This window comes from Rattus norvegicus, chromosome 19 (assembly GCF_036323735.1).
Source record: "Rattus norvegicus strain BN/NHsdMcwi chromosome 19, GRCr8, whole genome shotgun sequence".
Taxonomy (NCBI): domain Eukaryota; kingdom Metazoa; phylum Chordata; class Mammalia; order Rodentia; family Muridae; genus Rattus; species Rattus norvegicus.
In genome coordinates, this window is record NC_086037.1 from 478,976 (window position 1) to 505,591 (window position 26,616).

The 26,616-nt window shown below is 39.4% G+C and overlaps 1 protein-coding gene and 1 non-coding gene across 9 annotated transcripts in view; one reads left to right on the plus strand and one right to left on the minus strand.

Annotated features, from left to right (window-relative positions):
• The first annotated feature begins 1,184 nt into the window (after nucleotides 1-1,184).
• Nucleotides 1,185-26,616, plus strand: part of Terb1 (telomere repeat binding bouquet formation protein 1) — a 54,375-nt gene continuing 28,943 nt past the window's right edge. For 2 of the 8 annotated variants that reach the window (XM_008772251.4, XM_063278878.1), the window contains exons 1-12: nucleotides 1,185-1,322; nucleotides 2,696-2,752; nucleotides 7,878-7,988; nucleotides 8,368-8,496; nucleotides 10,424-10,555; nucleotides 12,388-12,448; nucleotides 12,536-12,651; nucleotides 12,750-12,872; nucleotides 17,470-17,622; nucleotides 20,260-20,394; nucleotides 22,009-22,134; nucleotides 23,957-24,111. In XM_008772251.4, coding sequence (XP_008770473.1) covers nucleotides 2,722-2,752; nucleotides 7,878-7,988; nucleotides 8,368-8,496; nucleotides 10,424-10,555; nucleotides 12,388-12,448; nucleotides 12,536-12,651; nucleotides 12,750-12,872; nucleotides 17,470-17,622; nucleotides 20,260-20,394; nucleotides 22,009-22,134; nucleotides 23,957-24,111 — 1,272 coding nt within the window. In that variant the 5' untranslated portion in view covers nucleotides 1,185-1,322; nucleotides 2,696-2,721. Of the gene's footprint in view, nucleotides 1,323-2,616; nucleotides 2,753-7,877; nucleotides 7,989-8,367; nucleotides 8,497-10,423; nucleotides 10,556-12,387; nucleotides 12,449-12,535; nucleotides 12,652-12,749; nucleotides 12,873-17,469; nucleotides 17,623-20,259; nucleotides 20,395-22,008; nucleotides 22,135-23,956; nucleotides 24,112-26,616 lie in introns of those variants that run through there. The other 6 variants (XM_008772252.4, XM_063278879.1, XM_063278877.1 and 3 more) reach the window with 5 other exon arrangements.
• LOC120098753 (U6 spliceosomal RNA) lies at nucleotides 2,534-2,640 on the minus strand. Its single transcript, XR_005497161.1, has one exon. It is a non-coding gene; the product is annotated as a U6 spliceosomal RNA (small nuclear RNA).

Genomic DNA, 26,616 nt, shown 5'->3' on the forward strand with positions numbered 1-26,616 from the left:
AATAACATTTATCAGCATGTTAGATGGGAAAGAAAATTCTGTAAGGTGAAGAGTACTAGCAAACTAGAAATTCAAAATCGGGAGCAGAACCTGCTTCTGACTTAATGGCTGGCCGGCTGAATGTGTTAATGTGACTCGGCATCTTAAAGCCCTGAATTGCCTGCATAGAATAGTTATCAAAGGCTGTCTCCTATGTGAGAACCTGTGTTATATTTGACAAGGGGCGCTGGGGCAGGGGGCCATGGGGATTTTATTTCTCGGATACCAGTGTGTCATTCTTGCTTGGCTGTGTCTACTTTATCAAGTGACTTTCGCACAGCAGAGACTGCCCTCTGACAGTACTACCATCTCTCAACACTCCCATTGGATGAATTCTGTTAGGAAGCATGACAGGACTAATGTTAAACGACGGTACACCTTAACCACATTTACAACTCAGAGCTCTGGTTCTTGGGTCTACTCAATGAGGAGCTAGTTTGGCCAGAACCAAGAATTATGGTTTTTGGAGTTAACCCAGTGAAGGGTGTCGTCAATGGAATATCCAATGCAACCAAAGATAGCCTGGTATCTGGCAAGGTCAGGAGGGAGCAAAGACCCCTTCCAAGTTGGAAGTCCCAAATATTAAAGTTACATTACCCTCAAATCGTAACTTTCCCCCATCTAAAACCCGGCACCCTGCACTGGCCTCCTTCTGTCCTCGGAACACTGTTCGGCCGGAAGTCCCGCCCAGCGGATGTGAGCCTTGCTGGGAAACCCAGTCAGGCGTCGAGGTTTATAGGCTGCCAAGGGGAAGAACTGGTGTGGGCCTGACAAGGCTCTGGGTTGCAGGAGAAAGGCCAGGGCTTCAGCTTCCCAGGTTTCAGGTCTTGCTCAGCTCAGTCCAGCTTCGCTGTCTTGCCTGCTCTCCTGGGGCAGAGCTATGGTGCTGGCGTGGCCCCGCTTCACTGGCTCACCTGAGGAGATGGATTGAGCTGAGGAGGGCAAGGGCTTTCCTGAGCTGGTGCCAGGCCGGGCCTCAGTGGCACAACCTGTGTGGGAGAGAAGGCGGTCGCAGTCTCATTAGTCGGACGGCTGTGTGCGTCCGCGCTGCTGCAGGTGATTCTGGTGTTGGGAAAGCGTCGGGTCCACGGGATTTCGTTTGCGAGAAAGAGGACGGGACCACGTGTCCAACAGCAGCTGAGGCGCGAAAGCTGGGAACTGGTGATTGCTCCATTGAAGTCCGCCAGAGCCGGGCTTGGGAGCAGTGCATGGTGCCCCGCGGAGAGCTGTGGAGAAGTCTTGGGCCTGCCACCCTCCCTACAGGAGTTCTTCCAATTCTTTAGGTGAGCCAGGCCTCCGTAACCTAGAGCGAGAGTGAGGGAGCCTTAACTATGCAAAGAGGATGGACCAGGGCGAGAGGTGAGGGGTTGGGCCCCCACATCCTATCCGTCCCGTAGAGCAACTGGTTCCTGTTACCCTCAGTATTTTCTGGTACCCGAACGACTTATTTCTCACTCTCTTTAAACTATTGTAGCAGAAAGTTGATAGTGCAAGTTACATGCTTGCCTTTTTGCTCTCATTAGAGGATGCCTTCCACAATATAGGATTCCAAGACAGACATCCACCTTGGACAACTTAACAGGTGGCAGTTAATACTAGAATTTTCAGCTTGCCAGCCTCACTCAGGAAGATATTTTCTCTCTCATGGGGGGAGGGGGGTATGTAGATTTTTTTTCCACAAAGCTTTCAATGTGACCATTTTTCGAGTATCAAATTTCAGGGGCTGACCTGTTGCTTATTGATAGATTCTACCTTGAGTCCCATTCCAGGACCAAAGAGGTGTGAAGAACAATAATCAGCTAGTTTTCTAATTTATGTTCTCTACTAGTTTTCCTAGTAACGTTTATACTTGACTTTGTTGGTTTGGAGAGTAAATTGAGTAAAACCTGTAAGGATTGTGTGTCCTGTTATGTGAAAAATTTAACCCCCTGTGAGAATAGAGTACAAAGTTTTACATTCTCATTGTTAGTGACAATTCATATCCACAATTATGAAAACATTTCATAATTGCTTTATTAGGCACATACTATTGACTTGAGAAGAGAGCTATTTTTAATTTTAAGCATAATTATTTAACCTTTTGAAAATTACAGTTGATCCTTTACTGTAGATATTTACCTAATTACATCCATTTGTGTATGTATGTGTATGTACGTCGTACATGTGTGTGTGCGTGCGCGCGCGCGCGTGTGTGCACATGTATGGGTTAGCACATGTATGGTTAAAGAAAACCAATGAGAGTCTGGTTTTGCCTACCCTGTGGATCCCAGGGATCACCCCTTCTGTGTTTGTGAGGGGGTTTTGTTTGCTTGTTTGTTTTGAAACAGTGTTTCCTTTTATCTCCTTCCCTCTTCCCCCTCCCTTCTTTCTTTTCTGAAGCTTTAAATGCAGCTCAGACTGGCTTCAAACTCATGACCCTTCTTCCACTTCCTTTCCTACCTGAAGATTACAGACATGCACCATCATGCCCAGAATATTTCATTCTTTACATTTTTTAAACATGGATTGCTTCATGAATTTGTGTCTTATTCTTGTGAAAGAGCTGTGCTCATCCCCTCTGTATCATTCCTATTTTAGTATGTGTGCTGCTGACGCAAGCATATGGTCCAGAATATTTCTTAGAAGCTGATGTAACTAAAAATGCCCTATCTTATAGATGAAATATAAGGGAAAAAGACAAGCATGGAAAGTGAGAATACAAAGAATACACAAGGTGAGAAATCATGAATCATGACTTACATTAGTTTTGTGTGTTTTATAATTGTATAATTGTGGATATATTCACATGTGTATGTGGTATGTATATATATGTATATATAAAATATACTAATAACATCTAGAAAACAAAAGACTCATTCATCAACTTACATATGTTCTATGACATTATTCTGAGAGGATACCAACAAACATCTATTTACCCCAGATAGGGAATTCCCAGCAGATCAAAGTTAAGGATACCACCAAATCCAATTGGTAAGCCAGTGAGCTTCCTAGGGCTGCATACAAAGTATATGAAAGAGGAGGAGTGACTTACAGAAGCAGAAATGACTCAAAGGCAGCTGTACCATCAGATGCTTCCCCCAGCTCATGAAAGCTGGGAAACTGGAACACACAGTACAACCTGCAAGTAGCTTAACAGGTTAGAAAGTACCCCTTTCGGGCAGCTCAGTTGTTCTGTCTCCTCCAAGCAGTTTAGTTGGTCTAAGCCTTTTTGAAACAATTCTTTTGGTCTGAGAGTGTTTCTCAGCAGTCCTTACCTCTTATACACGAGAAGGGAGGGGACTAGCACATCAGATTAGTTTCAGGGACTTCCTTAAGCTTCTAGGTTGTCTACTTCCTAACTATTAAGAAGGCTTATCCTGGGTTTGTTTTGTTTGTTTGAGAGGGGGTCTCTCAGTGTAGTTTTGCCTGACCTTAAGCTCACTATGTAGACCAGGCTGGCTTTGAATTCACAGAAGTCCTTCGGCCTTTGCCTAGGGAGGCAAAATGCTGGGATTAAAGCTATGCAGCACCGGGCTGGGGATTTAGCTCAGTGGTAGAGCGCTTACCTAGGAAGCGCAAGGCCCTGGGTTCGGTCCCCAGCTCCGAAAAAAAAAAAAGCTATGCAGCACCATGGTCTTAATGAGCTTCCTTGCAAGATGGTATATATTAACTTAAAGGAAAATAATATACCACAGCATACATTTGGACACCTGCTTTGTGCCTACTGTGAAGAGACACCATGACCAAGGCAACTCTTATAAAGACAACATTTAATTGGGGCTGGCTTCAGAGGTCCAGGCAGCCATGGTACAAGAGGAGCTGTGGGCTCTCCATCTTATTCTGAAGGCAAACAGGAGAAAACTCTTCCAGGCAGCTAGGACAAGGGTATTAAAACCTATGCCCACAGTGACACACCTACTCCAACAAGGCCACACCTCCTAATAGTGCTACTCCTTGGGCCAAGCACATACAAACTATCACAGTGCCTATAATATAGTTTCTGACATCAGAAATTATGGGAAAGTCATGCTGATACTTAGAGTGGCATATGAGCTGGATATGGTAGCTCATGCCTTTAATCCCAGGACTCATGACAGAGAGACCGGCCTATCTCTGAATACAAAGCCTGCCTAATTTACATATTTCTAGGCCAGCCAGGACTACATAGTGAGACTCTACTAGAAATAATAATAAAATCCATATGACAGTAGATTTATTGCCAGAATATAAAAGATGTCCCTAGACATGGTGGCTCTTATCGCTTCTCGGCCTTTTGGCTAAGATCAAGTGTAGACATGGTGGCTCGTTGTTGTGAGGGTTCTGTCAGAAATGCAGATGAATATGTTTGTGTCTGTCTACAATGTCAAGATTGGTTTTTTATTTTGTGTCAGGCTCTCACACAGTCTAGGCTGGTCTCAAGCTCATTATGTAGCACAGGATGACCTTAAATGTCTGATCTTCCTATTTCCCAGTCCCCAGTGCTGGGATTGGAGGCATTTGCAGTGATGCCTGGTTTATGTTGTGCTGGAGATTGAAACTAGAGCTTTGTGGTAGGCAAGCCCTTTACCAATTGAACTACATACTGCACCTCCACCATAAACACTAATTTAAAATTTTTATGTATGTGGTATTTTGCTTGCAAGTATACTTGAACCACTTGCATACCTAGTATCTGCAGAAGTTAGAAGGCTGCATCAGATCCTCTGACATTATAGTTGTAGACAGCTGTGAGCTGGTAAATAGTGCTGGGTTTGATCACAGGGGATGAACACAAAATTGAATATCTGGTTTGAAAATATTTCCCTCTTGGGGAACACAATGTGAAACTCACAAAGAACCAAGAAGTTTTTAAAAATAGAAAAAATATTTCCTTCTAAATTGAGCTGCTTTTTTCATTCTGCATAGTATCTTGCAACTTAAAAGTTTTAAATTTTAAGCCAGGCATTGTGATGCATACCTCTAAGACATGCCTTTGAGACAGAGGCAGGCAGATCTCTGTGAGTTAAGGTCTAGCCTGCCCTACATAGTGAGTTTCAGAGTGGCTAAAGCTACATACTGAGGCCCTATCTCAAAACAAATTAACACTCAAACAAAAAATTTAAATTTTAGATCATTTAGTCATTTTTTAAATGATTTATTTATTTTTATGTATATGAGTATATTGTAACTGTCCTCAGACACACCAGAAGAGGGCATCAGATTCCATTACAGATGGTTGTGAGCCACCATGTGGCTGCTGGGAATTGAACTCGGGACCTTTGGAAGGGCAGTCAGTGTTCCTAACCACTGAGCCATCTCTCCAACCCCTTCGTCATATTTTCTTTTATTGCTTTGTAGCTTTTGGTATTGTGTGCATTTTCTTCAGGAATTGAAGGAACTAGTTTACTCAGCCCAAAAGAGGTTAAATGAAGAGGAAATGTGACAGTTGAATAGTTAGGGAGGTGCTTTGGCAAAGAGGAAAAGAATGTGATAGGAAATCTTAAAAGACTGAGAAGGACCTGCTGAATGGAATGGAGGAGCATATCTTAAAATGTGCCGGAATTGAAAAGCACTGTGTCTTCGAAATTTTCTTTGGCATGTTATCAATGTGACGTTGATACCCAGATGATGTTGATAAGTACAATAATTTTTTTTTTTTTGGTTCTTTTTTTCGGAGCTGGGGACCGAACCCAGGGCCTTGCGCTTCCTAGGTAAGCGCTCTACCACTGAGCTAAATCCCCAGCCCTGATAAGTACAATAATTATGAATAAATGTGGGATGTTCCCCAAAGCCAACTCAGTTATTACTTTGTACTACATATTGTTCCAACAGATTACATCACAAATCGTTTAATTGAAACAAACTGTTAGGTGATTTTTTTTTTTATAAATAGACTAAAGATTGATGTATCTCAGATTTTTGTAGTTATGCATCTTTTTATTTTTAAGTTTGCCCCTTGTAAATGTTAGTTCACGACACCTATGCCAAAGATGTAAAGATGACTCAGCACATTCGGCCATGTCCAACAACCTAATTTGATCTCCTGGACCCACATGGTAGAAGAAAACTGATTCCTACACGTTATAGTCTGACCTCCACATGTGCCTCCTCATAAATAAATAAACAAGTAAATAAGTGAATAACAATAAAATACTGTTAAAGCCAAAACAAAAGAAATAAAAAACTTAAAAACAAACAAAACAAACCAGGCAGTGATTTTTAATCCCAGCACTCAAGAGACAGAGGCAGACAGATCTCTGAATTTGAGGCCAGCCTGGTCTACACAGGGAGTCCCAGGTCAGCCAGGGCTACCCAGAGAACCCCTGTCTGGAAAAAAACAAAACAACAACAACAAAGTTATTCCAACACCTATATGTCATTTACATAATAAAAGGATTTGATTTTAGTTTGATAGGTTATCTTGACTGATTTTCTTTCAAATATGAAATCCACCCTGTATTCCTTGGATAAACCAACTTGGTCCTGGTGCATTGTTAATATATTGTTGTATTCAGCTTACTGAAACATCTTATTAGATGTTTTATATGTACATGAAGGATGTTAGTCTATATAGTTTCCTTTCTTTCTAATGATTTTAGTGTTGATACAAGGGTAATGCCAACCTTAGAATAAGTTGGGAAGCCAGGCATAGTGGTGTGCCCTGGTTACTGAAGAGGCTGAAGGCATGAGGATCTTAAGATTGAGATCGGCATGGAGTATAGTGAGACCTATTTTTTTAAATTGGGAAATAACCTTTTAGATACTGTTGCTTCTTTAAATGTTTGGTGGAGTTGTCAAATGTAAACACCTGAAACTAGAGTTTTTGTTGTGGAAAGCTTTGTAACTAAGATTTCAGCTCCTTTCATAAACATAGTTTTATTCAGGTAATGTGTTCTTGTGTGGGCTTGGATGATTTCCATCTTTGAAAGCAATTTACTATTTTATCTAAGTCATTGAATCTGTGTGAAGTTGTGCAAAATGCTATCTTCAGGTGATCTGAGGTGATTGAATCTGAGGTGATTATTTAATTATAATGTCTCTTTCTATAGTTTAGGCTGGCCTGGAACTTACTATGTAGTCCTTGAATTTGTGGAAATCTTCTGCCTCAGCCTCCTAAATGCTAGGTTAATGGGCGTAAGCCATTATATCTGGCTCTTGTCTCATCCAATATTGGTAATTTGTGTCTGTACTCATTTATCCAAATAAGTCTGGCTAGAGAAAAAGCAGTGTTATTGACCTTTTTAAAGAATTCTCTCTGTGTAATTTTCAAGTTTATTTTTATGCATATTGATATTTTGCTTGCATGTGTATCAGTGCATTCCTGATGCCCAGTGAGGTCAGAAAAGGGCATTGGATTTCCTAGACTAGAGTTACAAACAGCTGTGAACTGTCACATGGGTGCTAGGAATTGAACCTGGGTCCTCTGGGGAGCAGCCAGTGTTCTGCACCACTGAGCATCTCTTGGGGCCCGTTTTCTTCTATTTTTCTGTTTTACTGACTTCAGCTTTTTCCTTTATAGGTTTTTCCTTTATAGGTTTTTCCTTGCTTGCTTTGGGCTGAGTTTACGCTTTTTCTAGTTTCTTAAGGTAGAAGCTAATGTCATTGATTTGAGAGCCATATTTTTTCTAGCATGGGTATTTAGTACTATAAATTTCCTCATAAATACTTCTTCATTAGCATCCTCTAAGTTCTAATATATTTTCATTCAGTTCATTTAAAGTACCTTTTAAGGATATATTTATTAGATTATAAAGCAAATATATGCTTACTTCCTTAAAAAAAGCAAGCATTTCAAGGATGTACAATTATGAAATAGAATTTGAATTGTTGTTTAAAAGAAAACTTTGTTTTTAAAATAATAAATTTTCCTCCGGTAGAAATGAAGACTGACCTGAAGTTACTGTTGGAATGTCTGAAGTATCATATGGGCAACCCTTTGACACAAAAGGAAGTTTTGATCACTATTCATTCAGTTTGTAAACAAAATAGTAAGAAATAATAATTAACTTTACTCATATTCTATTTTTCTCCTTTTTTCCCCTTCTCCTTCCTCTTTCCCTCCTTCTCTCCCTCTTCTCTGTGACGATGCTTGCCTCCATCTTCTCTCCCTTCCCTCTCTTTCTTCTCATCCCTCAAGTAACCCAGGCTGGTGATAAGCTTGATCCTCCTGACAGCCTCACCAGCCCAGGACTGCATGCCTGTGCCACCGCAGCCCACAGCCCCTCTGATTCCGGCTTTGTAGTACAGTAATATATCAATATGCATGGTGGCTTCTTGTATACTTAGTGTGTGTTATATTTATTCATTTGATTCTTTTATCCTTAGCAGAGTAAATATAATTTCTTGTTTTATTTGCAAATCTTGCAGGTGATGCGGGTATTTATTTCCGGGAAATTGGTGGTTTGATGTTTATAATAGATCTTGCAAAGTCAAGTGAGCATAGCATGGTAAAAGAAGCAGCCTTATACACATTAGGATCTATTGCGGAAGAAAATGGTAAAATATAAAATATTATTTTTATGTGCATGAAATGATTTTAAATAAATCCTTAAATTTTTTCTCTTTATTTAAAGGTGAATGTCCCTACACCTGGTCGACTCACATTATTTAGGGTTATTTTGTTTTTTCCTGTGGAGGTTTTTTGTTGTTGTTTTTGCTTTTGTTTTAAGTCAAATTTGCTGTACAGCACAGGGTGGCCTAAGTGCACAGTTGCCCTGGTTTGCTTCCTAAATATTGCTATTGCACCATTCCTCATGTTATTTTTGAGCTTTGAAAAGACTCTTACATCTCCAAAAAAGTTTTTTTAAATATCATAAATATTGTTTGTCCCTCTGTTCTCCAAGCAGATATCTGAATTTTCTTAAGAAAATTTTCTCTTTTTCTTTTGCTTTGTGTTGTGGTAAAAATTAAAAAGGGGCTGAACCAGTTCCCACACGTACCCTGGCAGTTGCACCCTTCACCAGTTCTGGCTCCAGCGGGACATTGGAACTAGTGCTAATTTATCTCAACAGCTCCACGCTGCCTCCATCTACTTTCAGATCTGCTGTCTGAGCGCCACTCCAACATGGAACCCTGTCAGGCCGCCCCACCCCACCGCACCCTCACAGCTCTCTTGGCTGGTTTCCACCACGTTAGGCATACACATCCCAACTCTGTGGTGGCCTGGTGCATCCGGCCACCATACACTCTCTTGAGCTCAATTAAGTCACCACATGAAAGAACACATCACACAGTATCCTCTGATTCAATTGGTAAGATATAATTTGCCCATCTAGACACACAAAATCCTGTACACACCCATCCCTTAAGAATAGTCATAACAACCTGTAATAAGTGCAGAGAGGAATCTTAACATCCACTGCCATGTTCTCTCCACTCCCACTCCTCTGGCCTCCTCTGCCTCTCTAAAACTCTTCTCCAGCTTCATCCTTACTTCTCGTCCAATGACAGGCCTCGTTCTGTCCTGTACCTGCCTTCCCCTTCATAATGACATCAACCTACAGCTTTGTTTTGGTTTTTTTTTTTTTCTCACTTGGCCTCTCTTTTCATTTGGGATGATTTTTGTTTGTTATTTGGTTAAGATTTTATTGGCCATTCTAGAGTATTTTAAATGTTTGGAGCTTAGACCAAGTCATTTTAACTTTAAGGTATTGCTGGGTTTGACAACTAACCAGAGCTCCCAGGGACTAAACCACTACCCAAAGACTATCCATGGACTGACCCATGGCTCCAACTACATATGTAGCAGAGGATGGCCTTCTTGAGCAACAATGGAAGGAGAAGCCCTTGGTCCTGCCAGGGTTGGACCCCCAGTGTAGGGGAATGACCCGAAGCAGTGAAGGAGGGGTGGGTGGGGAGGGGAACACCCTTATAGAAGAAGGGGAGGGGGATGGGATGGGGGCTTATGTCTGGGAAACTGGGAAAGGGAATAACATTTGAAATGTAAATAAAAAAATATCCAATACAAAAAAAGTTGCTGGTTTGGGACTGGGTAGATGGATCAGTAGGTAAAGGTGCTTGCCAACAAGCCTGATGACTTGAGTTTGATGCCTAGAACTCATATGATGGAAGGCGAGAACGAACTCCCATAAATTGCCCTCTTATCCACAAGAGTGCTATGGCATGTCTGCACATACGGGTGAGCACATACGTGTGCTTGCATGTCTGCACATACGGATGAGCACACACACGTGTATTTGCACATACAAATAAGTAAATAAATAAATGTAATTTTGAAATATGTTTTAAAATCTGCTACTTAAGCATGCACGTCTTCATAGATTTGACTGTTTCTAATACATGCCAGTTAAATGACCTCAAGTTTAGAAGCGTCCTCGGTTTGACAACTTTTGTGTTTTGTTCAATGTAGTTTTGCAATGGTTTGTGCTAATATGTTAAAATGAAATTGTATTTTGTGTTTCAGTTTACTGTCAGCAATCGTTGTGTACTTCAGAATTATTTCAAGATTTAACCATGTTCTTAACTAATGATGATTCAAACACAAATTTGAAAAGAATGTCTGTCTATGTTCTTTTGGTTCTGGTTTCAAACAATAGTAAGTACGTTCTCACGAATGCTTAAATACATTTTAATATATTTTTGGAATAGTCATCAATACTTTTAATCCAGTCATTTTTATATTAGTGCCTTTATTTCTTTAAAGATTTATTTATGTATTTTATGTATACAAGTACTTTGTCTGCATTTACATCTACACATCAGAAGACAGCATCAGGCAGTTGTGAGCTGCCATGTGGGTGCTGGGAATTGAACTCAGGACCTTCAGAAGAGCAATGACTGAACTGAGCCATCTCTCTCTAGCCCTGCCTTTATTTATTTATTTACTTACTTATGTATTCACTTTTTGAGACAGTATTCACTATATAGATGAGACTGGGTCTTGGACTCTGCTTCCCAAATGTATTAGTAACTTTTTATTTCATTGACATGTGAGAGATACTAGTTCTAAGGAAGAAATTAATAGTATATGCATTTTTTAAAGATTTATTATTTATATATATATGTATATATATGCATATATATATGTGTGTATATATACACACACACACTGTAGCTGTCTTCAGATACCAGAAGAGGGCATCAGATCCCATTACAGATGGTTGTGAGCCACCATATGGTTGTTGGGATTTGAACTCGGGACCTCTGGAAGAGCACTCAGTGCTCTTAACCACTAAACCATCTCTCCAGCCCCAATAGTATATACATTTAATCACAATATCCATTAATTTTAACAAACAGTAAAGTGATTTGTACTACTTAATCCTTAGAAAGAAAAACAAGTACTCAATGAATGGGTTGACTTTTCAATGAATTGATTATTTTATTACAAGATTTACTGTTTGTCCCCAGTGGTTTTCATTTTGGAATAATTTTAGATTTAAAGTGTACGTATACTTTATATATGTGTATAAATTCTAAAGAGTTTATGTAGTTAAAACTTCACGTGTGTACCATCGTACATATGCAGGTGCACGTGTTTGTGCTTGACGTAGAAGCTGGAGGTTGGATGCCTTCCTCAATCAGTTTCTTCGTTTGTTTGTTTTGCCTTTTGAGGCAGAGTCACTTACTGAGTCTGAAGCTTGGCAGTCTGGCTAGCCTGGCTTAGGGTGAGCCCCGGGTCAGACTGGGGTCAGACCTAAGCCTGTGTACCTGACTCTTCTTCATTTTTCACACAGTGCTGGGGATCAAGCTCAAGCCCTTAGGCTGCCACTTTACTGACTGAGCCATCTCCCCAGTCCTCCATGTTTTAAAAACTTGCTTCCTTTAACTCTTGTAATTGTTAGCTAATTGAATTACTTCTAGATTTTGTCTTGTACAACTTTGGAAAATCTGAAAAAGATTTGCAGTTTTTCTAGTTTGGAGATCTTCTTCATATTGTAACAGAACTATAACTTAGAATAAGCAGTTTGTAATTTTTAGAGGAAAACTGAATGTTGTAAGTTGCTAAGCATAGTGTATTTTCTATAGGAAAGCTGCTATAGTATTTTTAAAAGAAATTAAAAATGTGTGTGTATGGATGTTTTGCCTACATGTATGTCTATGCACCATGTGCCTGCCTGGTACCCATAGAGGCCATAGGAGGGCATCAGATCCTCTGGAACTAGAGTTACAGATGCTTGTAAGCCACCATGTGGGTGCTGGGAATTGATCCCAGGTCCTCTGGAAGAACAGGAAATGCTCTTTCTTAACTGCCAACTCATCTCTCCAGCCCTTTGATTATAGGTTTTTTCCTACTGTAATTCTGTATACTCCAGAATACCTTCAAGTAGCTTAAAAGCTAATTAAGATACCATTTAAGTGTCTTAATTTGTATAAAATTATTTTTAAATAAAAGTCATGTTCACGTAATATGACTTTTTTTTTAAGGGAATGGACAAACTCTTGTGAGAGAAATGGGTTGTATTGAAGTTCTGTCAGAGATGTTCAAGTAAGTAAATAAAATGTCTTATTAGTCATTGCTTAGGACATTAGAACATTTATAGAAATTCATTACCTTTTCTTTTTAACACAATAGGACAGTTCTTTCCAATTATGAGTTGAACTTGTCAGATAATAATGATTTCCAGAGTTATCTGTTATGGTCTTCAGTGTGCAGTACTCTGTGTGTGTGCGTCAACAATCCTCAAAATGGTAATTATTTCAACAGTATAAATCCAAATATAAAAACAAATCCTGACTGATATTTTGCAAAAACCAGATTAAAATATGGTTGTTAATCCTCCTTTCAGATGAGAATCAACTACTTTGTTGTTCACTTTTTCCATATGTAAATGAATGGCTAATGAATTGCATGAAATCTGAGATAATTCGACCTATATGTTCATTTATTGGACTTACTCTTGCAAATAATAGTAAGTATTCATTATTTTCTAGATTGTATATTAGAAACATATTTCAAAGCATAACAAAAGGCTACTGAATTCAGTTGAGTTTGGTGCTTCTAATTTGGACCATTTTGGATAGGATATTCAAAATGCTGGACGTCAAACTCAGGTCTCCTGGAAGGATAACCAGTTTTCTTAACTGCTCAGCCATCTCTCCAGTCTTCACTCATGATCTTACCAGAGCTATGTGTTTGTATAATGTATGTGAGTGCTCTGCTGCATGTACACCTATGCCAGAAGAGGGCACCCGATGCCGTTACAGATGGTTGTGTGGGTGCTGGGAATTGAACTCAGGAGCTCTGGAAGAGCACTCAGTGCTCTTATCTGTTGAGCCATCTCTCCAGCCTCATTATCATAACTTAGTAAAATTATAGTAGAAACAGTTTTATATCGTGCAGTTAGAAAATTCTAATGACTTGGACAAATTCTTTAAAATATAGGAGTTACTAGAACTTTAAAATGTAGATAATTTGAATATTCCTCTACCTGGAATGTCTATTTATTCTCTTGTTTTCTTTATTTTTGAAGGATTTTTAAAAAATGAATATTTGCCTGTATGTCTGTATGTGCAGTGCTCTTGGAACTAGAGTTATAGGCCGTCGTGACCTACCATGTGGGTTCTTAAAACTGAGCCAAGGTCCCCTTCCTTCAAGAGGAGAGAGTGGACTTAACCAAAGAACCATCTCTCCAGTCTCAAGTTTGTTATTTTTTCAAGACAGGGTTTTGTGTATCTCAGTCTGGCCTTGGACTTGTTGTGTAGCAGAGCTGGCTTTGAACTGGTTCTTTCTCTTCCTGAGATGACAGTTGTGTGCCATTACACCTGACTCCACAGTTCCATATCCAATAGAACTCACAAACGAAAGCTTTTATAGACACAGGAGAATATCACATCCTGATGGTTTTACTGGTGAATTCCAACAAACAGGTCAGGAAAAAGGCCCTCAAAAATCTATATAAAGTATTCCTAAAATTAAAAGTAGAAGAAACACTTCTGAATACATCCTGTAAGGCTAGCATTATACCCAAGTCAAAAAAGGCATTTCAATAAAATTGTAAGTCTATTATGAGCATAGGTATAAAATACTATTTGTCTGAGACAGAGCCTCTTTTTTTTTTTTTTTTTTTGGTTCTTTTTGTCGGAGCTGGGGACCGAACCCAGGGCCTTGCGCTTCCTAGGCAAGCGCTCTAACCACTGAGCTAAATCCCCAACCCCGAGACAGAGCCTCTTGTAATCTGTGTAGTTGAGGATAAGCTCGACTCCTGACCTTGCTGCCTCTTCTCCCAGATGCTGGAATTACAGATCTGTGCCATCATCCTGCTTGATTTATCTGGGGCTGGGAGTTAAACTTACTGCTTTGTATATGTTACACAAGTATGCTGACCAATTCTGAGTTACATTCTCAGCCCTAGATACAAAAATATATAACAAAATATTTAAAAATCAAATTAGGATGATGCCTCCAATTTGATTCTGTCCTGGTCTACATAGCAAATTACAGGCCAGTCTGAGTTCAAAAAGGGTTTTGTAAAAATTTAACCATATGGAGAAAGGATAATACGTTATGACCAAGTGACCTATCTCATAGAAGTGCATGATTTGTTTAACATTGTAAAACCATAATCACATGCTAGAAAAAAGAGGAAATACTTTCCTTTTATAGGAAAATTATTATGCATAATGTAACATGTCTTCATAACAATCGCTATTTTTAAAAATTATTTTTCATCTTTTTAAAATATTTTTCATTTATTTTATGTATATGAGTACACACCTGCATGCTAGAAGAGAGTATCAGATCCCAATGCAGATGGCGGGAATTGAACTCAGGGCCTCTAGAAGAGAAGACAGTGCTTCCAACCACTGAGCCATCTCCTCAGTACTGTAATAAGAAAAGCTATTGGCTGTTGGCATCTTTATTTCAATCACAATTAGTTGGAAGCAGGGTCACTCAGTGTCTTAAATGAGGACTTTCTCATCCTGGGGCACCAGTCTTGGGGGCCCAAAATTAGCATTAGAATACAAGCAGCATTAGGCCAACTGTAAGCAGTATTACTTCAAGAACATAACAAAATAAATAGTATTTCTACATGCCCCAACAAATTATTGGAAACATAAAACTATCATTTGTGTCTCTTTATGTATGTTGCAGGCATGTACTCATATGCATATACACATGTGGCTACAGGTACACTTCCCTGTACATTCCAACGTGGAGGTCAGGGAGTAACTTTGGGTATTTTCCTCTATCACTCTCTTCCATATCTTTTGAGACAAGGTCTTTCACTGAAACTAGAGCTGGCTGTTTCAGCTAGACTTGCTGGTCAAAGGCTGAAATCTGCCTTTGTTTCCCTAGCACTTGGGGTATAGGCACACATCTTAAGTATGTTGTCACTGTGATCCAGTTGATTGATAGAGCAAAACATTGCAACGTTGCAGGATTAATATGTAAGTCATGGATGCATGATGTTTGTGGATAGGTTTTAACATTTGCTTTATGTAGATGTGTATGATTGCTTGTCTATATATGACTATATCCATTCCAGCACCCACAGAGTCCAGAAAGGGTTAGACCTCATCTCAAAAAATAAAAACTAAACAAAAACAAAACCTACCTTTTAGAAAAATATAATTAAAAATACTTTGTAGTGAAGAAGCTATTTTGTAGTCACCATAATGCTGAAAATGTTGCTTAAAATGTTGTCCTTAAAACTAGGATGGCTCAGCAAGTAAAGGCTCTCACCGTCAAGCCTGACTGTCTGGGTTTGATGCCCAGGATTTGTATCGTGCAAGTTGAAAAACATGTTCCAAAAGTTGTCCTCTAACCTCCACATATGTGTTGTAGTATTTGTATGCACATGCACATGAATGAGTAAATTTAAAAATTTTTTAAATTTTAAATGAAATTTTTTAAGGGCCATGAAGTCAGTGAGTAGAGATGCTTGCCGAAAACTGACCCCACGAGTTGTTCTCCGACTTGCATATGCACTCCATTGCATGCAGTCTCTACTTTCCATAAGAATAAATCAAAAGTAATCCCAAAAACATTATTTTTGTTGCATTGTATAATTTTTTAGTCCCTTTCTCAGATAGTAGCACAAACCTCTAATTCCAGCACTGGTAGAAGCAGAGAAATCAGTCTTAGCAACATAAGGAGTTCAGTGTACCCTGTACATGAGGCTGTTTCAAAAATCAAAGATAACTAGATAATTAATATAAACACAAAATATGTTTAGAAAGGGTCAGTGGATAGAGATGTAAATGCTAACGTTGTATGTATACGTTTCTGATTTCAGTCCCACCAAATAAATAAGTGAGCTGTGTTAAATTCTGGATGTGATATTATTTTAGGCAGATATCTCTTTTATTTACAATATAAAAATTAATTTTTGCTTTTAATCATCCTGCATTTAAATCATCATCCTCAGAACTAGACTAATCTAGGAAAAAGTTTTGTGGCAGGATTTTAGCTACCAGCCTCATATCTCTCGGTCACGAGCCTGTTTGTAGGATAGAAGCTGTAGAGAGACTGACTTCAGAGCGTCAGGGGATCCTTTCTTACCAACATTTTCAAGCTGGAGCATGGTGACATGGGCCTAGAACATCACTTGGGAAGAAGCAGCACTTGGGGAGAATCTTGAATGTATAGCCAGCTGGGCTAAATATTGAGACTGTCTAAAATATAAACTTATTTATACATAATATATGAACATCATTTTTGTATATATCTGTTATTGAATCTTTGCTCAATTATATGTTGGAATTTTGTGCTTGAAGATGCAAAACACAGGTGTAAATAAAAGGCGTACATGGCAGGGCATGATGGCATACTCCGCTAATCCCAGCACTTGTTAGGCAGAGGCAGGAGGATGTCTATGAGTTCAAGGCCAGGCTGGTCTATATAGTGAGTTTCAGGATGGACAGCCAGGAATACATAGAAGAAACCCTGTTTCTCAAAAAAAAAACAAACAAATAAAATTGTCTGTGGTTTTGAAACAGTGAGGCACAATGTTATTTATAGAGCAAAGCAGTCTGAGTTAGGAGTTATGCTGGAGTTTATAAAATAGGCAACTTGCTGATCAGAATACCAAGATAAAGGGATGAATCTGTTCTTTCATTGTTGTTATATTGAGTTAGGATCCTGCTGTAAGTTCAGGCTGCAGCTCACTATCTTTTGCCTCGGCCTCCACAGTCCTAAGACAATAGGACTAGAGCACTTTTCCATTCCCTAACCCTGCTGAATTTACTCTTTATAGTCCTACTGAAAGACCAGTTTATTAGTTAGGAAGGGCACTTTATTCACAGTAAAGAACAGGCCAGTTCTCAGAAGTGAAATGAAAGATTTCCTACACAAAACAAAGCACTGTCTTATTGTACTGTGTCAAGGAGAGTGTTACTATTTGTGTGTATGCGCACATAAATAGACAAAAGTTGAACTTTTAATTCCTTAATTTTAGAGAGTTTCAGTACTTGAAAAGCCCAATAAAATGTATTTAATTTAAAATGCTGGAACAGTACACCTATTGTCTTTGAAATAGTAATAGTTTTGCTATTTTATTTCTTAAGCACATGTTCAGAACTGCTTTGTGTCTTCCGGTGGACTGGATGTTTTGTCTCAAGTTCTTGTGCGGCTGGAGTCTGATTCACACAGTACTTTTTCCAGTGCTAAGCTTGCAGTGGTAGTGATAAAGACCATGGATGCATGTATTACTGATAACTGTGAGTGAAAATGCGTAGTCAGTTTCCTATAATCGAACTTCGTTTGAGCTGAGCATGGTGGATGTTGAAGTACTACATTAAGTGCTATTGTGGGCAAAATTTCTAGCTTCTTAGAAATGGAAAGGATGCATATCTAAGTCTGACTTTAGATCTAATGAGAGAATCAAAAGAAGATCCTCTTATTCGTCAATCATTTCACTTAAAAAGTTGTCTTATTTAGATGTAGTGCGTGCTGTGGAGACAACACAATGAGACCTTGTCTTTTTTTTTTTTTTTTTTTTTTTTTTTTTTTTTTTTTTTTGTTCTTTTTTTCGGAGCTGGGGACTGAACCCAGGGCCTTGCGCTTCCTAGGCAAGCGCTCTACCACTGAGCTAAATCCCCAACCCCGAGACCTTGTCTTTAAAAGAAAAGCAACCTTAATAAAAATTTTAGAGGATTAAATCAAAAGGCATTGAGATATCAGGAATGGAAAACTCAATTTATAAAATTTGGGGGATTATGTAAATAATTGTATTTGAGCAGGGGAGGTGGTTCAGGAGTTAAGAGCTCTGGCTACTTTTTCAGAGGACCTAAAGTTTGTTCCCAGCACCCAAGTTAGACAGCTCACGACCACCTGTTACTCCAGCTCCAGGGATCCAACACTTCTGGCTTCTGCAGGCACCTGCACATACATGGCATATACTTATATAGAGACACATACATAAAACTCAAAAAATTGGGGTTGGGGATTTAGCTCAGTGGTAGAGCACTTGCCTATAAGCGCAAGGCCCTGGGTTCGGTCCTCAGCTCCGAAAAAAAAAAGAAAAAAAAAACTCAAAAAATTAAAGCATGCCTTTATGTGACAAGGGTAAGGTCTGACCTACTCAGTGCATGAATGAGCAGCAGAACTAGAACCACGGACACATCTGCTTCTCCTTTGTATAAACACTTAGGATGGTAGTCTGTAAATTCTTGTAAAAAGAAAGTCTTTACATTTACAAACAACCGAAAAAGTAGATGGCTGGGTTTTTAAAGATGTGTTTTATGTATATGAGTATTTTACCTTAATGTTTTTATGTATACCATGTGTGTGCCTAGTGGCCATAGAAACCACAAGAAAACATTGGATCTCCTGGAACTGGAGTTACAGGTGACTAAGCTACGATGTCAGTGCTAGGAACTGAATCTGAGTTTCCTTCTATAAGACCAGCAAGTTCTTTTCTTTTTTTTTCTTTCTTTCGGAGCTGGGGACCGAACCCAGGGCCTTGCGCTTGCTAGGCAAGCGCTCTACCACTGAGCTAAATCCCCAACCCCCCAGCAAGTTCTTTTAATGACTGAGTCATCTCTCCAGCCCCTAGAGGCCTACTTAATAAACAGTTACTGAGTACCTCCTGCATGTTCAGATTTGGAGATATAAAAGTTGTTGAGATGTATTCTTTGACCCATGAGGTGTATCAGCAGGTAGAGGTTCCTGCAGCCAAGCCTGACAATCTGTGTTCAGTTCTGGGACACATGTGGTGAAATGAGGAACCTGACTCATGGATAAAGTTGTCCTCACCTGCATGTTTGCACCATGGCACATGTACAACTGCACACACAAGCACAATAAGTAAAGTAAAATTTAATGATATATAGTTCCTTGAGTAATCCACAACCTTGAATATCATTCATACCAGTATTATTAGACTCTGGATGAACTCTTGAAAGCCCTATAAAGGCCATGCAGGGTAGTGCACACCTATGAACCCAGCATTTAGGAAGTAGAGGTAGAAGAATCAGTGTTCAGGTTTAATAATAACTTAATAATAACTTCTTAATAATAACTTTTAAAGCCAGCCTAAGTGGTTTAAGACCCTTTCTCAAACAATCAAAAATAAAATAAATTTATACCTTACGAAGAAAAGTATAGCTTAACATAACCTCCTTGATTCTTATCACAGTTCATCATAGGTTTATATGTCCTTTAGTGCATCGTTAATATCAGTAGCATCTTACCCAGATAAGGGAACATTTTGATCTTAAGCATAGTTTGATTATCTAGCAATGTCCTTACTGTCCAGTATAGATATATGAGGTAAGAGTAGATATATTCAGCTTTTAGGACTATAGAATTAGTTCATATTTACAGCTCATGCAAAGCAACTAAACAACTTGAAAACATTTTTTAAAAAGCACATAAAGGGTGCTTAGTCATGATGGCACATACCTTTAATTTCAGCACTGAGAAGGCAGAGACAGGTGGATTTCTGTGAGTTTAAGGCCAGCCTGATTACATAGAGAGTTCCAGGTCAGTCAGGACTACATGGAGAAACCTTGTCTCAAAACAACAACAAAAGAGGTTGGGGATTTAGCTCAGTGGTAGAGCGCTTGCCTAGCAAGCACAAGGCCCTGGGTTCGGTCCCCAGCTCCAAAAAAAAAAAAAAAAAAAAAAAAAAAAAAAAATACAACAACAAAAGAATATATAATGAGGACTATAATAAGTCATCATTATCTTATAATATATTTAAATTAATATAATATGTTGGCTTCTACATAACATTTATATATTAGATATTATATAGACCTATGATATTCTTCCTAAATAAGCTCTGAAAACATTTTGTATATGTATACTTAGAAATCTTAAATTTGTAATTATTTTTTCCTATATTAAACTAGCAGCTGCTTTTGCAGTGATATTATCTAAATACCACATCGTTTCTACACTTATGGCATTACTGCTACATGAAAGTCTTGATTCAGGAGAAAAATTCAGCATCATACTTGCCATTGGTCACTGCACAGAGGATTGTGGTAAGTATTAATTAAGTGTGTGTATTAAAACAGAGGGTGGACAATCACAGAAAAACACACATGGTATGCACTCATTGATAAGTGGATATTAGCCCAGATGCACAGAACACATAAAACTCAAGACGGATGACCAAAATGTGAATGCTTCACTCCTTCTTTAAAAGGGGAACAAGAATACCCTTGGCAGGGAATAGGGAGGCAAAGTTTAGAACAGAGGCAGAAGGAACACCCATTCAGAGCCTGCCCCACATGTGGCCCATACATATACAGCCACCCAATTAGACAAGATGGATGTAACAAAGAAGTGCAGGTTGACAGGAACTGGATGTAGATCTCTCCTGAGACACAGCCAGAATACAGCAAATAGGCGAATGCCAGCAGCAAACCACTGAACTGAGAACGGGACCCCTGTTGAAGGAATCAGAGAAAGGACTGGAAGAGCTTGAAGGGGCTCGAGACCCCATATGAACAACAATGCCAACCAACCAGAGCTTCCAGGGACTAAGCCACTACCCAAAGACTATACATGGACTGACCCTGGGCTCCAGCCTCATAGGTAGCAATGAATAGCCTAGTAAGAGCACCAGTGGAAGGGGAAGCCCTTGGTGGGATGTTGGCCCGGAAACCGGGAAGGGGAATAACAATCGAAATGTAAATAAGAAATAATCAAGTTAATAAAGATTAAAAAAAACCCAGAGGGTGGAAATATGTTTTTGCTTCTTTCCCCTCTTAAAATCCAGCTTTCCTTCTAGTCATTTAAGCTCCTTATTTTCTTTCTCATACTCTATTTGGTTAGTCACTGAAGCTCCTTGTCTCTCTCCAGTTTCAGTCTTCTCACCATATCACTATACAAATCTAATCCTGTTATCTCTCACCAAAAACCTTGAAGGGTCAGCTCTTCTCACCTTCAGTTAAAACTTGAAAGGTTTGCTTTCCTCTCTGTGTGTCCATCCCAGTCTCCTGTAACCCACTCCTTCCTACAGTCTCCACTACGCTCTAACCGTCTCCTTCCTTGTCTCACTTTCCCGCTTCTAGTCCTCCCTTCTCTCTCGTTTCTTCTGCTCTCTTTCCTTGGTTTTTGCTTCCTTTATCAGTTTCTCTACTCTACTTTCTCCTAACCTTTATGAGTGTTATTGTTTGTGTATATATGCATAAGTGTCTCTCTGGGGACCCACAGAAGCCAGAAGAGGAGGATAGCAGATCCCCTAGAACCTGGTTACAGGTGGTTGTGAACCACTTGATTGGGTGTTGGAAACCAAACTTGGGACCTCTGCAAGAGCAGCCAAATGCTCTTATTCACTGAGTCATCTCTCCAGCCCCACTCTTGATCTTTAAAAAAAAAACAAATAAGGGCTCTTTATTTACTGGTATGAGGTTTGGCCTGTTGTGCCTACATTTTAGAAATCATTTTCTTTTAGAATGTAGCTATTGGTTAGAAATCATTTATGAGACTTATATTGTTTATCTAAGCAGATCACCACCTAAATCAAAAACACTTTTAAAATTCTTTATTTTAAAGTTTGAAATATCATAATTATCATAGTAATGAATCATTACCTTATACATATGCTTTATCAAAAATAACCGCCATTTTAATTTTTGATATTTTTACAGAGAAAAATCAGTATGAACTTTTGAAAAACAATGGACTTCCAATGATGATACAAGCCTTAGTTGAATTTAAGAATGAAGACCTAAACAAAGCTGCCACTTACGTGCTTCTCAACTGCAAAAAAATTAGTAAGTTTACCATGACTTAGGAAAATCTTAACTGGCCGGGTGTGGTGGTCACACTTTTATCTAGCCTTGGGCTAGCTTTGCAGAGCTCAATCTTGCAGAGGTCAATCTTGCAGAGGCAGATTTCTATGAGATTTAGGCCAGTGGCATCTACATAGTGAGTGCCATGTCAGCCAATGCTACATGGTAAGACTTTTATCTAAAACAAACAAATCCAAAATATCAGCTGTCAGGTATAGTGACACACATTTGTGATTTCAGGACCAGAGGCAGATCTTTTTGAGTTACGTTGTAAGATCCTGTTCTGAAGAAAAAGGAAAGAAAATAACCAAAGTTGCTAAAGAGAAATTTATATCTGCTCCAGTGAGCCAAGCTTTTTCACTTCTAGGTTATGTTTTCAGGCTTGGAAAGAGCATGTATCATTTGGAAACGACTCTTAGGATGTTGTCAGCATACTCATGCCTATGTTGAAGAGAACATGTAGATAGTAGCAGCTGAGAGAATTTACTGTTTTATGCTTGTGATTTATTTCTAAATCATAAGGTACCTTTGCTCATTTATGCAAATACTGAGGTTTTTGTTATATGCTGAGTACCATGCAAGGCATTGGGATTGAGATACAGTTAGTTATAAGGAAGCTGTGTACCTATAAGTCTAAGTAAAGTAAGCCTAGTCAAGTAAAGAAATAGTAATTCTAAAAGCTGAGACTTGGTATTATTATAAATTGGCATAAAGACTGTGAGGGAATAGATTGTGGATATGTGGAAACCTATAAGCAAAGCTGTCGGATCCAGATTTAAAATAGTAAAGGTTTTGGGAGAAAGAATCCAAAGTCACAGAATGAAAGTAATTCTTGAACAAAGATCTGAATTGCTATGGGCAAATATCTTAGGCCTAAGCCACAGGTCTTAGCTTAGGAGGGAGCCTGGCACGGAGAACTGATGAACAGTCTAGCTGGAGCCCAGAGAGCTGGTTGTAGCTATAAGATTTCTTTGTGAACAAAAAACTATAAACATAATAAATTCTTACGAAGATGGTGTTTTAAACATACGTATGCCCCCTATTTTGCTTTCTACTGTTGTAATAACTACTATGACCAAAAGCAACTTGGGGAAAAAGAATTTATTTCAGCTTACACCTTACAGTCCATCATGAAGGGAAGTAAGTTCAGGTACTCAAGGCAGGAACCTTGAATGAGGTTCAATGACAGGAGCTGAATCAGAGGCCACAGGGTTACTGCTTATATGGCTTGCTCTGCCTGCTTTTGTATACAACCCAGGACCACCTTCCAGGAACGGCATATCCTCCAGTGATTTGGGCCTTCCTACCTGAATCATTAACCATGAAAGTACTCCCCAGACTCACACAGGCTTGTCTAAGGCAGTCTGATAGAGGCATTTCCCAGTTGAGGTCCCTCTTCCTAGAAGACTCTAATCTGTGCCAAGCAGATGAAAAGGAAACCAAAACAGTCTACTTTGGGTGGAGAGATGCATCTGAACAATAGCGTGTATGCTTAGCATGTGATTGGCCCAACTTTAATGCTTTCATTCCAAGCAAACTACTTTAAAGCCAACAACCTTGTATCTGGAATAATATTTTCCTATAACTATGAAATGTAGAGTCTAATTTGTGACTAGGTCCTGAGTTTCTGCTATGCACTCTTTCCGTTTATTTTCAGTACCAGTTATTGTATATGGATATATAGTTTAAAGATGGGATAGGTGAAATATGTAAGTTGTTTAAAGTGTGACAGTAGCATTTCTAATAATGATAAACTTGTTATTCCCTTTCCCCTCCCTGCCCCACACCATCCCATATCACAAAGCTAGGAAATTATCTCAAAGTCTAGGGCAGAATTCTTTTGGTGAAAATGAGACAGAACTAAAGGACATAAATGAAAAAGAGACTCTTGGAGAACACTGGCAAGCAGCAAATGAAATTATATGCAGACTGAAACGATTTGAAAAAGGAATGAAAGAGGTGAGTTTTTCATTTCACAGAATATAGAACTCTGTGTAAATATTTTTAAAATAATATAAAAATGTTTTCTCCAGTTGTTTTAAATATGTTTAATGTAAGCCTAGTGGTGTAAATTTTAAAAGTAATACTTAAGGACTGAAGTTTGGACATAAAACAGATTTACATTTATTTTTATCTTTGTCACTAAAAATGACTCTATTTGTGTGTGTGTGTGTGTGTGTGTGTGTGTGTGTGTGTGTTTGTGTGTGTGAGAGAAAGACAGACAGAGACAGAGACAGAGACTTCTTATGCCTGAAGAGGCTAGAAGGACATTAGATCCCCTGGAGCTAGAGTTAAAGGTACTTGTGAGCTGCCTGATATGGTTGCTGGAACTTGAACTCATATCCTCTAGAAGAGCAGCAATACTTCTTAAATACTGAGCTGTCTTTCCATGCCCTATCCACAGATATAAGGGAGCCCTAAAAATGAAAGAGGGCGTTGAGGTCCCTTGAGCTGGACTTAGGGGTAGTTATGAGCCATTTGATGTGGGTGCTTGGAACTGAACCCTGGTCCTCTGCAAGAGTAATGTGCTCTTTTAACCACTGAAGTGTCTCTTTAGCTCCTAAATGATTTATAGTTTTAAAACTTAATATACATGAGTGTTCTACCTGCATTTATGTCTGTGCACCATGTACCTGCCTGGTACCCATGAAGACCAGAAGAGAAGAGTGTGTCAGATTCCCTGGAACTGGAGTTATAGATAGTTGTGAACCATGTGGATGATGGGAATCAAACCTGAGTCATGTGGGAGAGCAGATACTGCTCTTAACCCTTGAGCCATTTCTCTAGATTCCTCACATGATTTTTAAAGAAGTGTGTGTGTGTGTGTGTGTGTGTGTGTGTGCGCGCGTGTGTGCGTGTGTGCATGCGCGCGTGCGCATGCATGCACACATATGCCTGAGAAGGCAAGAATAAGGTGTTAGATCCCCTGAGACTGGAGCTACAGATGCCTGTAAGCTGCCCAATGTGGATGCTGGGAAGTGAATTCGGGTTCTCTGGAAGAGCATCAAACTTTCTTAAGCACCGAGTCATCTTTCTAGGCCCACCCCCGCCACACACACACACAAATGATTTTTTAGAAAGTAGAAATGGTAACAGAAAAGGCAAGCTTTCTAAAAGATAAAACCAAGAGCTCTAACATCTGAATAATAGCTCAACAAAATTAGAAGAAATAATGTAATTTTGATCCCTCTGCCCCACTCCCATTCACAGGCACAGAATCTTGTGTCTAAATTGCAGGGCTATGGTCAATAGATAATTCCAACATCATGAAAGCATCACCCAAGATTACTTAGATGGTAAGGGTCAAGAGAGGACATAAATTTAAGAGGTGAGGGCCTAGTGGTTCACAGCACTTGCTGCTCATGCAGAGGACCTGCAGGGGTTCATTTCTTAGCATACGTGTGGTGGGTCACAACCATCTGTAACTCCAGTTCCAGAGGATCCAACACTCGCTTCTGATCTTCACAGGTTCCAGACATGCATATAGTGAATATACACATGTGCAGGTAAACGCTCATATCTGTAGATTCAAAATAAAGCAAACTTTCTAGAATGGGGGTGGGATGGGGCATATATAAGACTGCTGCTGACTGAAACAGTATACTGTTTGATAGTAAGTGGGTTGGTTGGTTGGTTGGGGTTTGGTTTTTTTTTTTTTTTTTTTGGTTTTTAGAGGCAAGGTTTCACTGTGTTTTCCTTGTTGTCCTGGAACTCACTCTGTAGACCAGGTTAGCATTGAATTCCTAGAGATCTGCCTGCCTCTGCCTTCTGAGTGCATTAGGTGTACATTACACCTAATATTTTTATTGAGGTGTAAGTCATATATAAATACATACATAGAGTATGCGTTGGGGGGTGGGAGGGCGTGTGGCCACACTCATGTGCATGTGTTCATGTGTATCCCATTCTCCATGGCTTGTCCTGGAAACCTGACTGGGGTGACACTGCAATAAAGAAATGACAGACACTGAAATACAGACAGACGCACGTACAGAAAAGTTGAGATTGGGTGGCCTGTGCTTCCTCCGATGCTGCCACCTACTCAGCAGCCTGGCAGCTCAGTGAGTTTATTACGCAGAACACAGGAGGAAGTGGTAACCACTCTCAGTGGGAAGCCTTAGGTTGCAGTCATCCTGGAAGAAGAAGCTACAGTTGCTAGTTCTTACATACTGGTTCATTGTTAGTAAACATTCATACTGGGGCCGGAAGAAGGCCTTGTCCATTCCTCTGAGCCTCACTGGAGATTACTCTGCCACTCCCGTGAGTTTAAGGCATTGGGGTCCTTGACATAGCTGTGCCCATGTCAACAGTACACATTCACTCAGGACTTGAGGACTTCTCTTCACACATTGTTGGATAGAGTGGTACACGTATGTGTGAGAAGACTGTGGAAGTCAGGGGAGTCTTTGACTTTCCACATTCTGTTTGAAACTGTTTCCCTTTGGCTTGGAACTTCCCCACATA